Genomic DNA, 15688 nt, shown 5'->3' with positions numbered 1-15688 from the left:
CCCCGCCCCTCAGCCTTGTATTTGGGGGTCTTTTATCTGCTGATCCTTCCTCCGGGCCAGTTCCAAGAAGGAGATGCTCCTGCAAACTTCCTGCATTCCTGCAGCCCAGAGAGTCTTTCCCACCCTGCTTGGCCCCCCTGGGCATCAAGTGTGACCTGGGGGGCGCCCTGTTCTGCGGGGCCTCCTGATGCACTTGTACGGCCCCCATCAAAGCACATCTTGCCCCAGACTATGTTGCTTTGTGCCTCTGTTGTCTCCCCCTCCAGACTGAAGTCCCTCGAGGGACTGGCCAGTAGGGTGACCACCCCGACCTAGTGGACTTGGGGCTTTCTCTGTTAGCACTGAAAATCATGCATCCTGGGAAACCTGCAGTCCCAGGCAAACAGGGAGGGTTGGTCCCCCTGTGACAGAGTCTAGCTCTGCGAGTCTCTAGTGTCGCCTTGCACTGGGCCTAGCTCACAGGGGCCCCAGGGGCCTTAGAGCCAAGAGGCGTGGGCACCTGGTGGTTCCCTCCCTTTGCCTCTCAGCCTTTCTACTATTTTGGAGGCCTTGACATCTGGGGCCATCTGGGGCCATCTGGTCAACCCCTCCCTGCATGTGCGCCCCCCTCCTTAGTCAGCGGGACCCCAGAAGACAGTGTGGTGCCTCACTTGCGAGCCAGGAATCCCCGGGCAGCTGCTTGGAAAGACACGATGATGTCTGTGACCTTCAGGTCCCGCTCCTCTTCCAGCTGGGCCAGGACCCCCGCCCGGAAGAAAATCTTACTCTGTCCCACACGGTAGAGGTTGGGATCCAGTTCTAGGGCCTGGATCTGTGAGGGATCGGGGATGATAAGAAGAAGGGACTGTGAGAGGGGAGGTCCCAGCCCCTCTCCTCCCTCCTGGGGTTGTGCGTGCGCGCACACACACATGCGCACACACACGCGCGCACATACACACACACTTACCATCTTCTCACAGGCCTGCTTCCCGTCCATAAAGCCCTTGGGGATGGCATTGGGTGTCAGGATCTCATACCTTCAGGGGACGGGCAGGGGTGGGGAGTCGAGAGTTACAGCAAACTGTCACCATGGCCGGACACTGGGCTCAGAGTGACAGCTAGCAATAACCAATGACAATAACGAGAACAGTAAGAAAAGTGGACGTTCGACCTCAGCCACACCCTGAGCTAAGAGCACTAGCACCACCGCCGCCAACTTCGATAATAGCAGACCCGGCTCCGTGGATACCTACCTCATGCTGACTATGAGCGTTTATTACCTCGCCACCACTTTTCACTGAGACAGAAAATAACGGAGGGTCTCAGAATGGGCATGTAAGAATAACAAAAACAGCAGCTGAGCTCTGACCAGGCAGCTCAGTTGGTTAGAGTAGCATCGTGATACATCAAGGTTGCAGGTTCAATCCCCGGTCAGGGCACATGCAAGAAGCATCAATAAGTGGAAGAACAACTCAATGTTTCTCTCTTTCTCTTTCTCCCTTCCTCTCTCTCTTTAAAAATCAATTTAAAAAATGTTTTTAAACAGCAGTTGATGTTTTGAATCTCTTATGGGTCAGGCCCTGGGCTGCTCTACATCAATTTCTTTCCAATTTCTGAGTGAAACTCAGAACGTCAAAACAACAACAACATTTTATAGCCCTAGCTAGTGTGGCTCACTGGATTGATAGCTGGCCTGCGCGCCAAAAGGTCGCCAGTCTGATTCTCTGTTGGGGCACCTGCCTGCGTTGCAGGTCCCAGTAGGGGGCATGCAACTGATGGATGTCTCTCACACATTTAGATGTTCCTCTCCTTCTTTCTCCCTGCCCCCCCCATCTAAAATAAATGAATAAATAAAAAAAATCTTTAAAAAATACATTTTATAAACATATACATGGTCTGTCCTCAGAGCCTTGCTCCTGCTGTGCCCTCTCCCCAGATTTCAATATTTCCTATAAAATAATGTATATTATCTATACCATTTATAAACACATATATGCACATTTATATGTCATATATAATATACATTTTTAAGACTGGTGTTTGAGAATGTGTGTGTATGTGTGTGTGTGTGTGTGTATCAGGGTTTCTCAATCACCAGGGGTCTTGTTAAAATACAGATCCTAGTTCAGTAAGCCTGGGCGGGGTCTGAAATTTGCATATTGACCAGCTGCTGGCTGCTGGTGTTGCTGCTCCGGGGACCACACTTTGAGTAGCAAACTACAGACCTGTACTGTCCAGTACAGCAGCTCCCGGCCATGTGTGATTGCCAAGCCCTTGTAATGTCATCTGGGCAACGGAACTGAATTTTTAAAAACATGTTTATTGATTTTCCTTTTTTTTTTTCTTTTTGGAGAGAACCATCAATATGTGGTTGCCTCTCATGCACCCCCAACTGAGTACCTGGCCCACAACCCAGGCATGTGCCCTGACTGGGAATCGAGCCGGCAGCCTTTGGTTCACAGGCCAGCGCTCAATTCACTGAGTCACATGAGCTAGGGCTGTTTATTGATTTTAGAGGAAGAGGAAGGGGGACAGGGAGAGGGAGAGAGAGAAATATTGATTGGTTGCCTCCTATAGCGCCCTGATTGGGGATGAAACCCACAACCTTTTGGTGTACGGGACAACACTCCAACCAACTGAGCCACACCAGACGATACTCCAACCAACTGAGCCACACCGGCAAGAGCTGAACTGGATTTGTAACTGTATTTACTTTTCACTAACTGAACTTTAAATGTAAAAACTGAAGCAGTGTAAAATATGTTTTTCTTTAACACAACTTCATTGTCTTGATAGGACTATAATTCACTTTGACCAATGGAAATATAGTGTAAGGCACGCCACATTTCTAAGACTTGGTAGGAAAAAAAGTATGCACAATGTCTCACCACTAATTTTTATACTGATTACATGTTCAATTTACCCCATATCTTAGATGTAGTGAGTTAAATAAAATATGTTGTCGACATTAATTTTGCCTACCTCTTTTTACTTTAAAAAATATGGCTATTACAAAAATTTTAATTGTATACAGGTCTAATGTTCTATTTCTAATGGACAGCATTGATATATACAGCTTGTGTGAAGCGTAATTTTTATTGTAATATTTACCATATTATTTGCTTTCTTTTTTTTCTAAGTTGATATTTTCTATTCTAGCCTATTCCACTGCAATTTTTTTTAAGAAATGCCAATTGCAACACGTTGATCGCAATATGATGCTCCCTGCCCTTTCTCTCCGGGAGCGCACGAGCGGGTGACTGCTGGCCCGCATCACAGAGGGGAAGACTGAGCCTCAGCAAACCTCAGGAACTTGCCCGCTGTCCCGGCTCAGAAGTAGCAGCGAGAGGCTTTGGATGCAGGTAGGGTGTCTTCCAGACCCGAGCCCCGCGCCGCCCCTGACCCCGCTCACCGCTGCCGGAACTCCTGGAAGAGGATGCGGTTGGGGAAGCCTTGGCGACAGATGCGGATGCCCTCCAGGACGCCGTTACAGCGCAGCTGATCCAGCACCAGCCGCGGCTCCAGCTTCCCGGCCTGTGGGCGGTGGAACGGACACGCAGGGTCAGCGGCGCCCGCATGGGGGCGCCACTCGCGGGACGACAGCCGTCCGGGGAAACCACGTGGAACGGCCGTTTTCGCAGGTCAGCCCTGGTTGGCCATTGCGTATGGTTCCACCTATAATTTACTGAGCACCTACTACGTGCCAGGCAGAAATCCCTGCCCTGGGGAACTTCGCAGTCCAGTGGGAGAGACTGACAGCAAATGAGGCGGAGAAGTGACTAATAAATGAAAGAAAGAAATAACGGTAAGTGCGCAGTAGAACAGAACAGGAGCGGGAAGCGCTGACTTAGCGCAGAGGATGGTCGGTCAAGGTGTGTGGTGTGAACAAAGCCCATAAATCACTATTTTTGGTAAGAATGGCAAAAATGGTAAACAGTACACGAATTTAAATGATACATTCCAAGAGAGACCTTTTGCCTTGCCCATGTCCCCAGAGCAGTCAACACAATCCCTCGTTTCCTATGGAACCTTCTAGATTAGTTGTCCCCAACCCCGGCTAAACTCTAGGGCCCATGGGAAGCTTAAAACAATTAAGACAACAAAAACCACCCCCATACACACACACAAAACCCCACACCCAATGCTCCTGCCCTAGCCTAGGGCAGAATTGGAACCGCTGGGTGGTGGGATTTAACTCAGGAAAACCACCGGGCTGGATCTTTTTCTACAGCCATTTAGGCATATTATTTTATATCCATGCATCCATCAAACACTTACCGAATATCCATCACATGCCACGCACTGCTCTAGGTTTTGGGGACTGAGCAGTGAAAAAGGAGATAAAAGCACCTAACTTCAGGTTGTTCGTGTTCTGGCAAAAGGGAGTTTCTGTTTGTCTGTGACTATATAATACTCCCCTGTCCCGGCAATAAGGCTTCAATGTTGTGGGAGGGAGCCATGCCTTCCCCTCTGATCTCAGTCCAGAGTGACCGGGTGGAATCTCATCCTGGCTCCATGCATGGTCATGTGACCTAGGTCTGGCCAATCAGAGTAACCAGTTCGGAGGTGGGCACAGAGCCATCCTGGGCCAATGAGAGCCTGCCCTGGGACTTTTGTTGGGGCTGTGAGGCAAGAGATGCCCTTTTCCCTAGGGCTGCTGAACTGGGAGATAGAAGGCTGGACCCACTGGGGGCTGCCTTGCCACCCTGAGGGTGCTGAGAGAGAAAGAGACCCACAGAGAGGTTCCTTCAAAGTGAAGGCAACACACAGAAAAGCAGTGTCAAGCAAAGGAAAAAGGTTCCTGATGCCACCAGTTGAGCACCTGGATCCAGCTGTATCTGAACCCAACAGTGGAATTGTCAATTACGTGAATCTACACATTCTCACTTTCGCTTAGGCTGCCTTAGCTGGCACTCTCTCACCACCGAAAGAGCCCGCAGGAATTAGCTGAAAACAGCTGGAAATTGGACATAATAAATAAGACGGTCTCATAAGAACTTCCTTCCTTTTTTCCCACTCTCTCCCTCCATCCCACTCTTTGACAAGATATTTGGCAGGCTTGAGTGGGTAAGCACTCAGCAAGGCCAGGAGATTGATTTCATAAAAGGGGACCAATAAAACAGGTAAATATGTACTATATTATAAGATCGAGGTCTCCCCTGTGGCTAAAAAAAAGTTACGAATTTGTACAGGGGAAAGAATTACAATGAACTCTATGGCATTGGACTGCAACTTGACATAGTGTGAACGCATGGTTTGCAAAGTATAAAGATAGTTATAAAAATAAATACAGAAGTAAACATGTGTATACATTTATGTGTGTGCATGTGTAAACCTATGTGTGTGCTTGTATATACATTTGTGTATAAAAACATAGCTCTGCTTACTGAGAGGTCCTGGGAGTGCCACCCTGATAGCCCTGAGCACACCCAGCACCCAGATCTTAGACTCTAAGCACCATTCTCCACCAGAAAGAACCAGGGCTTCTTGGAGAAGTGGATGTCTATGGATGTCATATTTTATCAACTGTAAGTCCCATCAATAGTGAGACACTTCTATTTTATATGTCACCGAGAAAGCAAAACTCCTGTCAATTAAACTCTGACAAGCTATTGATTATAAGCCATATCCCAAGTTCAGAAATGCTAAAGTGTCAGAAATACATGTGTCTTAGATTTGATAAAATATGGTGTTTGTAGACCTGAGAAAGAGACACACACATACAGAGATCCACCAACCCAATAACTACAGCTATTTTCCAAGGACAGTGTAAGCCTCAAGCACCCTAACTTCGTGCTCTCATTTTCCTCTCATGTTGACCCTTCTCTACGAGGCCCATTCTTTGATTTTCCCCACAAAAATACTTTTCAGTGCCCTGGGAGGCCAGAGATGGTCTCCCCAAACCTGCATGACATCCCCAGTCCCAGTGGCCTTCTTTCTATCCCTTGTGCCTTCCATGCTCTAACCTACCACAGGACCTTTGCACAAACTATTCTCTGCTCAGAATACCATGTATGCTTCAGAGCTCAGTTGCCACCTCCTCCAGGGGTCCTTCCCTGACTTCACTGAGCAGATAAAACCTTACGTGGTACTTACCACTCCTACAAATTCAACCAGTCATTCATTTTGGGTGATTAGTTGAACATATGTGTTCTGTATTAGACTGTGAGGATAGGGGTTGGCTGTGCTTCTATCTAATATATCCCTAGTACCTGGCACTTAGTAGGTGCTCAATAAAATGTAAGTCCAATGAACAAATAAATTTTCCTAACAGAGCACTCATTTGGGGAGAGAGGCAAGTCCCTCGGGGTCACACATCTGGTCAGCGGTGAGCTGGGCCCAGATGTGGCTCCAGCCAAGTCCAGCTGCCAGAGCTCCCCTTCCCCGGCCCAGGTCACTCACCCTCTTCTCATGGTTGGGGACGATACAGCGGACGAAGCTGGGGTTGGTATTGCTGAGTGTGGCCATGAGGCGGCTCAGGGACTCCTTGTAGAGCTGCCCCACTGTCCGGAACATGCCCCGGCGGGGGCGACCACCCGGTGGGCCGTCCCCGAGGCTGCTCACTTGCTCCAGCCCCACGATGCCCTCCACTGCGTGAAGAGGAAATCAGATGAAGGGTGAGAAGGGACTCAGTGGTCAGTTTGGAGGGGCTGAGTTGGCCAAAGGTTAAGGGCTTTACTATTTACAGGGCTTGGCATCTTATATATAAAGTGCCTCCCACAGCCTGGTAAGGTAGGTAGTACCAGCCCCATTGTACTGGGGGGCAAACTGAGGCTCATTAAAGTGGAAGGCAGCGCCCAAAGCCTCACAGCTTAGAAACTGCAGATGCAGGATTTAAACCCAGGCAGGGTGAGTCCTCTCGAAGGCTGATCGCTGACCCCTCTCCTCCTCAAGGACATGATCTCCGTTCTCCTTACCGACAGGTGAAGACAACAATAGCAAATGCTGACTTAGCGCGCAGTCTCTGCCCGGCCCTGTTCAAAGCGCTTCACATACTCTGGCTGATTTAAAAGCCTGTGAGAGTCGCTCCCATTTTACAGATGAGGAAACCGAGGCACAGAGAAGGAAAAGGGTAATCACAAGCACAGCTGCATTTGTAGGAACATGAAACAGAGTCACATTAAAAATGTAATAGAGCGCTGGCTGGTGTGGCTCAGTGGATTGAGCGCCAGCCCATGAACCAAAGGGTCTGTGGTTCGATTCCCAGTCAGGGCACGTGCCTGGGTTGTGGGCCAGGTCCCCAGTTGGGGGTGCAGAAGAGGCAACCGCACATTGATGTTTCTCTCCCTCTCTTTCTCCTCCCTTCCCCTCACTCTAGAAATAAATAAATTATGTTTTAAAAAATGTAATAGTCTCTGCCATGGCTGGGTGGCTCAATTGTTTGGATTGCAGTCCATGCACCAAAAGGTTGCAGGTTTGATCCCCATCTGGGGTGCGTACGGAAGACAATCAATGTTTCACTCTCACATTGATGTTTCTCTTTCTCTCTCTCTTCCTCTTGTTCTAAAATCCATAAATATGTTCTCAGGTGAGGATTTTTAAAACTGCAATAGGGTCTGGCTTTTATGTGCAATCTGTGAAATAAGGCAATCTGCCTTCACAGTAAGCTTTTTTCTAGAATTCGATGACCAAATCATGCCGGGTTTCTCAGGATCCTACAGCTGGGGCTGAATCTGATGTCCCCAGTGATGAGGGTCATCATGGGTCAACCAGGTCATCTGCACTTAGGCAGGACCTGGTGTATGGTGGGGGCTCAGATATAGCATTTTCCTCCCCAGGTTTCATCTCCCTCCCACCACCATCCTTACAGTTATTATCAAAATGATAACTGCCATTTATTACGCTCTTATAGAACAGGTAAGAGCTGAGGCTCTGGGACTCAAAATCCTGGGTTCAAATCTCAGCTCTGCCACTTAGTGGCTGTGTGATCTTGGATTGGCGACTTAACCTCTCTGTGCTTCAGTTTCCTCAACTGTGTAAGGGGGGTACTAGTACCAACACCTGCCTCAGTGGGTCATACAGAGGATTCTACGTGTTAATGATCATAAAAGGGCTTCGCACAATGCAAGGCACATAGTAAGTGCTCAATAAATGCCAGCTGGTAGTAGCCCCATTGTACTTTGGCATGCAGTTTAGTTAGAAGAGTCTAGTTAGCACTGAGTCTGGAAACTGCTGGGAGAGCTGGCAAGGAGGAAGAAGAAGCATGAGAGACCTCCTCATGGAGAAAAGAGGGGACGGGTGTTCAAAACCAGGTTCCCGGTCCAACAGGCCCGCCCGCCTCGTCTGGCAAATCTCACCCATCGATGCACAGTAGCACCCACCCCCTGGTGGAGAAATGGCAGAGCTGCGCCTCCCTGGAGATCCCGGGGACGACGGTGGGAAGGAGCCAAGGAAAGAGAACTGCTGGAAGCCCCCATGTTCTGGGGAATGAGGACAGATGTGGGGAGAGGACAGATGCGGGGAGATGCAAAAGATGGGGGATGCAAAGGGAGCAGTATGAGAAGAGGGACAGGAGGTGGCAGGAAGGAAAAAAAGAGGAGGGTTATTAGTCAACAGCACGGGCCAGAGCAGGAGGGAGAGCCTGAATACTGGCCATAAACATCTAAAACCAGGGAGACTGTCCTGTTCATCTTTGTGCCTACCCACTGAGGGCATCAATGTCAGCTGAAGGGACAAATGTCCTCCATGAGCCTTAGTACCAGAGGGAAAAGGTCTCTCTCCCTCGAGGTTGAGTCTGTATGTCCTATTAGGTATCTTTTCCCCCTGACGGCCAGGAAGCTCGAGGACGACCTTGTGGCTTCTGCCCGGCATGTGGCGTTGGTCTCTCTGAGGCTTGTCCTCATCTGCCTTTTCCCCTGGGCTGCCAGGATGCTGGGCTTCCCGCTCTGGGCTCAGGGCAGCTGTCACAGGGACTGATGCAAAACTAGCCCCGACTCCCTACCCCTCTGTGGGACCTGCAGCGCCTCGAGTGTGGGCTCCTGCGTTCAGGAGGGCTGTGGGAGAAGGATCACTGTGCCACGTTCCAGTCTAGGACTCAAGAGGCTTTGCCGTTTCCACTCTCCCTCTTGGAATGCTTTGAGTCAGCCACATGCGGGGTGGGACGTGTGAGGGGTCACTGGGACATCATGTAAATGAAGCACAGATTCTAAACAAGCAGGGTGGGTGGGGGGACGTTCATTCGGAAGGAGAGCTTCTAGCAGAATCCGGTTTTGTTGCTAAACATCAAACACTGCTTTTCAATCCCTCCTGTGTAAACTCCATGAGACACAAATATCAGACTTTTCTTTCTTAAGTCAGCTCACAAGATCAAGGGACCCAATGCCCTTTCGCTCTGTGAGTTGGTTTTGGGAACCACTCATCTTGCTTATTTTGTTCTCTTGTCTAGTTGCATGGACTGGCACATCTACAACTATGCTTTTCACTCCCATCAAAGAGTAAGGCAAGCTCTGGCTGGTGTGGCTCAGTGGACTGAGCATCAGCCTGCAAACCAAAAGGTTGCAGGTTTGATTCCTGGTCAGGGCACGTGCCTGGGTTGCGGGCCAGGTCCCCAGTTGAGGGCGCACGAGAGGCAACCACACATTGGTGTTTCCCTCCCTTTCTTTCTCTCTCCCTTCTCCTCTCTCTGAAAAAAATAAAATAAAATCTTTACAAAAGATTAAGGTAAACTGACAGATTCTAGAAACCTGAAATCAGAAAAAAAACAAGATGTTGGTGCTTCCAGCTGTATAAAATCATCTCTCAAACCCCCTCTAAGGATAGGGGGCAGCTTGGAAAGTATGGGGTTCTACCACAAAGGCATTTGGCTTTTCTGCTTATGCCTCTTAGAAGTGTCATTCTGAAAAGACTGATGGGAAAAATTCACATGGGTCTTGTTGGAGCAAGACAACTCCAAAACTATATCTCAGTCCATTGTTTCTTTCTTCTTCCTGGGGGCCCTAAGGGGAACTTTGTGAGAGAGCAAAGAAAGAAAAGTCTGAAAGTTGGCCAACCTGATAAACAGCACCCTTCTGAGTTGTCTTGTCATTAATTCTTTTCCAGTCAAATCTCTTTTTAGGGGATCACATGCCACCTGCAAATAATGTTATCGCTTTCTTTGCAATGCTCACATGCTTATTTATTTTTCTGGTCTGATTGCATAGGCTAGTTTTGCCAAAGCAGTGTTTCACAGCAGTGCTGACAGTGGGCAGCCTTGTCTTGTTTAAGGAGGAGTGTTTTATTATTGAATACGATGCTGGCTTGAGATATCCATCAATCAGCACTAACTGGGAACACTAACTGGCTGGCCTGCAGAAGTGCTGCGTCAGAGCAGACAACTCAGCCCCCGAAACAAAGGTGCTCACACTGTGGGTTGGGAGCAGGGATGCCCAGAGCCCCAGGGACAGGGCCGGGGGAAAGCCAGTCCTCACCATCTTTCCAGATCTCCGCCGTTAACCGATCCGTGCTCTGGTGCAGCAGGGCGGCAACGTTGTCGTTCAGAGGGTCCATGTTTTTCATCAGCCACTCATTGGCCTTGTAGTCGACCTGAATGAAACCAGGCATTGGAGCGTGGTGAACTTGGAGGTTCACGGGCTCCCCTGATTTTCCAGCTCCAGGCTTCACCACGGGGGGAGGACATTGGTGCCACCTCGTGTCCATACCTTGAACTGCACCCTCCGCCCGCGGGACTCCTCTCCCTTTCCTTCCCTGCCCACCGCTGACCCCGTCCATCACCACTTTCTCCCTTCTTCATTCTACTCCAGACACCTTGGCTTCTCCACTGTCCCTCCTCACACGTGCAACCGCATTTCCACCTCAGGTTTTCCCCCCGAGCTGTCCCCGCCGCCGGGGATTCCCTCTCTGTGCGCTTTCCCACGGACGGCTGCTTGGGAGAATGCAGGGTTTTGCTTTGAGAGTTCCGCCGTCACGGCCTTGACCACAACCCCCGCCCACCAGACAGGGGCTCCCTGAGGCCAGGGCCCGGCTCTGACTCGTGTCAGCACAGGCCTGGGCCCCAGCAGGTCTCAGCAAATGTTTGGGCACCTTGGAGCCGCACGCAGGACACCCGGGCTCCTGCCCCCTCGCCGTGATGCGCACCGTCCCCTGGGCCCGCAGAGTCCCTCGCGCCCTCACCTGGCCTCTCCGGCACCCGTTACACATCGTTCACACCATAGAGCCCCCAAGCCAAGTCAAGACAGCCACCTCTTTTTGTAAGTAAAGGGTTATTGGGATGCAGCCCCCGTTAGTATATCTATTTATGTGTTACCTGTGGCTTCCCTCACGCTGCAACGGCACAACTGAGTAGCTGTGACAGGCAGTGTCTGGCCCGCAGAGCGGGAAGCAGTTACAAAAAAGGTTTGCCGACCCTTGGTTTAGATTTCAGATCAAGCATTACGCTCCCCTGGGGACGCTTCCCCGGTGTTCCTCCCTCCTCTGGGCGTCGGCTTTGACGCTGCCCTTCGCTGCCCCTATGAAGGCGCTTGTTGGCCTTACATCCCGGTTGTCTGGATTTGCCTCCCTTCCAGATAAGGAACTTTGTAAGGACAGAAACCATGTCCGACCTGGGTCCCCAACTTTGCTCAGCACAGGGCTGAGTGCACAAAAGACAGGTTTAGCCCCAGCTGGTGTGGCTCAGTGGATTGAGAGCCGGCCTGCAAACCAAAGGGTCGCTGGTTCGATTCCCAGTCAGGGCACAGGCCTGGGCTGTGGGCCAGGTCCCCAGTTGGGGGGTGAGTGAGACAACCACATACTGACATTTCTCTCCCTCTCTTTCTCCCTGCCTTCCCCTCTCTCTAAAAATAAATAAATAAATACTTTAAAAATTAAAAAAAAAAGAAAATAAAGAAGGCACGGGTTTGCTGAATGAGTGGATAAAATGCACATAATTGTCCTCCAGGCAAACTCCTATCCATCCCTCAAAGCCTACTGCAAATACCCGCTCCTTGAGGAAGCCTTTGTTGACTTCGTCAGATAGTTCTCACTCTTCCTTGGGCTTTCCTGGCCCCTGCCTTGGCTGTGTCCTGTCCCAGTGGACACCCGGTGGCCCTGCCGTCCCTCTGCACCCTTCCCCACATCTGCAGCCAGGTTGTCACCACTCCCACCCGCAGGCCCCAAGGCGGGCCCCGCCCCTACCTTGCCCGCATAGTGCAAGACGCTGAAGTCGGCCTGGTCCCGCAGATGCCTCGGCCGCTGGAACTTGGGGTGGCCGCCCTGCTCCTGGGCCACCTTCTCTACGAAGGACCTGTCCGTGGCCTGCGGGAACCAGCACTCCTCGTCCAGCAGGGCCAGGAGTCCAGGGGGGTTGGCCTGACCGTTGACAGGAAGGGGAGAGTAGGTCAGATCCCCAAATACTGGACACTTAGGTTGCGGCTGGTTTTTAGTGTTTGTAAGCGACACTTGGACGGAGAACCACAGTTAGTAACAGCCAGGATTAGCCCCGTGGTTGGAGCCAGGCCCTGTGGCGGGCGTGTCCCGGGGCCTGATCTGCTACCGGTCACACAGACCTACATCGTTTTCTCCACGTAACTGATGCGGAGGCTGAGGCCAGCTGGGCGAGGGGCTGGCTCCTGGCCTGGAGGGGGCGGGGTGAGATGGCGAGGGCTGCGAGGAGGGAGTGGCCACGGGCTCACTCACCGGCCGCTCAATGAGGTCGATGCAGGGCTGCAGGTCAAGGCCGAAGTCGAGGAAGGTCCAGGGGATGCCCTCGCGCTGGTACTCCTCCTGCTCCAGCACGAACATGGTGTGGTTGAAGAGCTGCTGCAGCTTCTCGTTGGTGTAGTTGATGCACAGCTGCTCGAAGGAGTTCAGCTGCAGGGAGGAGGGGATGCGTGAGAGAGGGGACAGGGGCCTGGGGGGGTGGGCAGAGACCCAGAGACAGGGGACAGAGACCCAAAGAGGGGGGCACAGGGACCCAGAGAGAGGGGGACAGGGACCCAGAGACAAGGGGACAGAGACCTGGAGAAAGTGGGGCAGGGACCCAGAGGGAGGGGGACAGAGGCTGAGAGGGAGGGGGTGAGGAGGGCAGGGGCACAGAGGGAGGGAACAGGGCAGCGTGATGGCGCCCTCAGGCCCCAGCGGGGCACACAGCACAGACCTGGAAGATCTCGAAGCCGGCGATGTCCAGGATGCCCAGGAAGGAGGCACCCTGGCGGGGGCTGCGGTCCAGAGCCCGGTTGAGGCGCAGGACAAGCCAGCGGAAGAGGCGCTCGTAGGTGGCCTTGGCCAGGGCTTCGAGGGCGAAGTCAGCCTGCATGCAGATGGGATGCATAGTGAGGGTCCAGCCTGCACATGAGTGGCCCGGCCTGTCCGGGCCCCCACCATGGTTCAAGATGACATTAACAGCAGCCCTCCATTCCTCAGCCCTACTGTGCTCCAGGCACTGCCTGAAGTCCTCAGGGCTCATTAGTTCATTAATCCTCTGCCCTCCTGACCCCACTTCCTGGAACAATTAACATAACAGTTAAGAGGGTGGACTCTGGACCCAACAACCTGAGTTTGAATCCTGCTCCTGCCACTTAGAGGCTGTGTTACCTCAGGCTGTGAATAAACCTCTCTGTGCCTCAACTTCTTCATCTGTAAAATGGATCCTAATAGTAATTCCCCTGAGAGCAGAATCACGGCCAGTGTGACCTCCAGTCTCTGGTCCTTGCCTCCCCTATTGTGTCTTCTTCATCCCAGGGCCTCGAGCACCCGGCCTGGGGCCCAGCAGAGGCCTCTGCCCAAGAGCTGGATCCTGAAAACCACTAGCCCATGTTAACTTCTTTCTACCCCTAGCCCTGCCCGCTGGTCTGAGCCACACTGTCATTGGCTTGGATTATGGCGGCAGCCTCCTCCCAACTCCCTGCTTCCACCTGCGCCCCTGGGACTCCACCCTCCATGCAGAAGACAAGGGGGTTTTTATAAAAAAACAACCTGAATCAAATCGCTCCCTGGCCTAAACCCTCGCTGGCCTCCTGCTGCACCCTGAATAAAACTCACCTCCTTAGGGTGGCCCCTAAGACCCTGCGTGATCTGTCCCCTACCAACCTCTCCGCCTGCAGCCTCACCCACCTCCTTAGTGTTCCCATCTCGCCAAGCTTGTTTCAACCCCAGGGCCTTTACATAGGCTATGCCCTCCACTTTGAACGGTCTAGGTCTTGGCTGGAACGTGACCTGCTGGGAGAGGGCCTGCCAGACCCCCCCCCCAACCCCCTCCTTGGCAGACGGCACCCCTGTCGACCCCTGTCTACAAGCATCCTGTTAATCTTCGTTTATTAGGTTTTCTTACTACAGCCTGAGTTCCACGTTTCTATTGCTGCTTTTATTCCCGGTGCCTAGTCCGGAGCCGGTAACTGAGCAGCCAGCACCAGTCTGCGTGAGCGAGCGAGGAAAAACGGCATAAGCCACTTCCTAGACGCCGGAGTCGGAGGGCGGCGGGAGCCCGATACCTGCCCCCCACCCCCCGCCACACCGCCCACCTGCTCTTTGGTCTGCGCTTTCTGCACGTAGTCCCGGCCAACTTTGATGCGGGGGGTGAGCAGGGCGCGGGAGAAATCCGTCACCCCGAGTCCCAGCAGGCGGCAGAGCTTCTGGGCGGCTGAGGAAGACAGGCATCGAGGTGGGTGGGGTCAGCGTTCTGTCCCAGGACGCGGCTGCCCGGCCTTTCCCCCCGGAGGCTGCACAGGTCCTACCAGTGTGCGCATCCTCTGGCCCGCAAGTCTCCTCTGGGACCCCCAGTGGGCGAAAATAATCCCGGGTGAGCCAAAACTGGACTACGGGGATGTTCATCACCGCATTGTTTACAGTGGACATGACCAGGAAATAACCTGAACGTCCAGCACTTGGGGATTGGTTAGAGGAGCAGAGTTCATCCATTTGAATGGCTGTTCCACCCTCATTACGTTGGAAACTCATGACATGTTAAACTGAGGCGTGCATTTCATGATACGTGTATTTCACTTTGAATCAAAGAACGGACTGTCTTTATACTGTTCTGTCTGTCAGATTTTTCCCCATCCAGCTCATATTATTTTATAATAATTAGGAAGCAGAACTATTTCCATTTTGATTAAAAAAAAAAGAATATCAACTATAATCCTGCTTTTGAAAAGGAAAAAATATACACATATGCAAGCACAGAGGCCAGGAGGAGATGTGCCCAGCACTGATGGCAGGTCTCTCCAAGGCGCTGGGACGACCGGGGACCCTGTTGTCCCCTGTTTGGCAGGCTGGTGTTGTTCAGACTTTCAGCAGGGATCACATATTTTTATAACAGAAGAAGGGTGAGAAAATGCTGAAGACTCAGCGAAGGGCAGGGAGTCAGAGCGGCCCGGCCGGGAGGGGGTGCTCTGTCTGTGGGGCAAGGGATGCAGGGTCACGGGGCTGGGCAGCAGGCCAGGGGGTGTCACCTGTGTTGTCTGGCATGGAGGCTTGGTCGGTGTTTCGTTCTCTCTTCAGGATGATGTTGCCGAACTGAAGGACCGCAGAGACCATCCGCAGCATGGCTAAGGGGCGGCAGAGAGGGGGGGGGGTGGAGAGATCACTACGGCTCCAGACACTGTGTGTGGTCTTCACTGTCCCTTCAGAAATCTAGCTTAAAAATCCCATGTCAGCCCTGGCTGGGGTGTGCAGTTGGTGGGAGCATTGTCCTGTACACCAGAAGGCTGCGGGTTCGATTCCCGGTCAGGGCCCGTGCCTAGGTTTGGTCCCCGGTCGGGGCATGTACGGGAGGCCACTGACCGATGTCTCTCTATTC

The 15688-nt window shown here is 52.1% G+C and overlaps 1 protein-coding gene across 1 annotated transcript in view; it reads right to left on the bottom strand.

Moving 5' to 3' along the window:
• LOC149995118 (myosin-14-like) overlaps positions 1–15437 on the bottom strand; it is a 38893-nt gene extending 23456 nt beyond the window's left edge. Inside the window, exons 1-10 of the mRNA XM_090259125.1 lie at positions 15342–15437; positions 14412–14530; positions 13049–13201; positions 12589–12762; positions 12088–12261; positions 10386–10500; positions 6382–6569; positions 3392–3513; positions 947–1016; positions 651–811 (exon numbers count right to left, since the gene is read on the bottom strand). Coding sequence (XP_090115251.1) covers positions 651–811; positions 947–1016; positions 3392–3513; positions 6382–6569; positions 10386–10500; positions 12088–12261; positions 12589–12762; positions 13049–13201; positions 14412–14530; positions 15342–15435 — 1370 coding nt within the window. The 5' untranslated portion in view covers positions 15436–15437. The remainder of the gene's footprint in view (positions 1–650; positions 812–946; positions 1017–3391; positions 3514–6381; positions 6570–10385; positions 10501–12087; positions 12262–12588; positions 12763–13048; positions 13202–14411; positions 14531–15341) is intronic.
• Between the last annotated feature and the right edge of the window lie 251 nt (positions 15438–15688).

Source organism: Furipterus horrens, unplaced genomic scaffold, assembly GCF_987537825.1.
Source record: "Furipterus horrens unplaced genomic scaffold, mFurHor1.1.pri manual_scaffold_13, whole genome shotgun sequence".
Lineage (NCBI taxonomy): Eukaryota > Metazoa > Chordata > Mammalia > Chiroptera > Furipteridae > Furipterus > Furipterus horrens.
The sequence above is the reverse complement of the archived record's forward strand: the minus strand, read 5'-3'. Positions and strand labels throughout refer to the sequence as shown.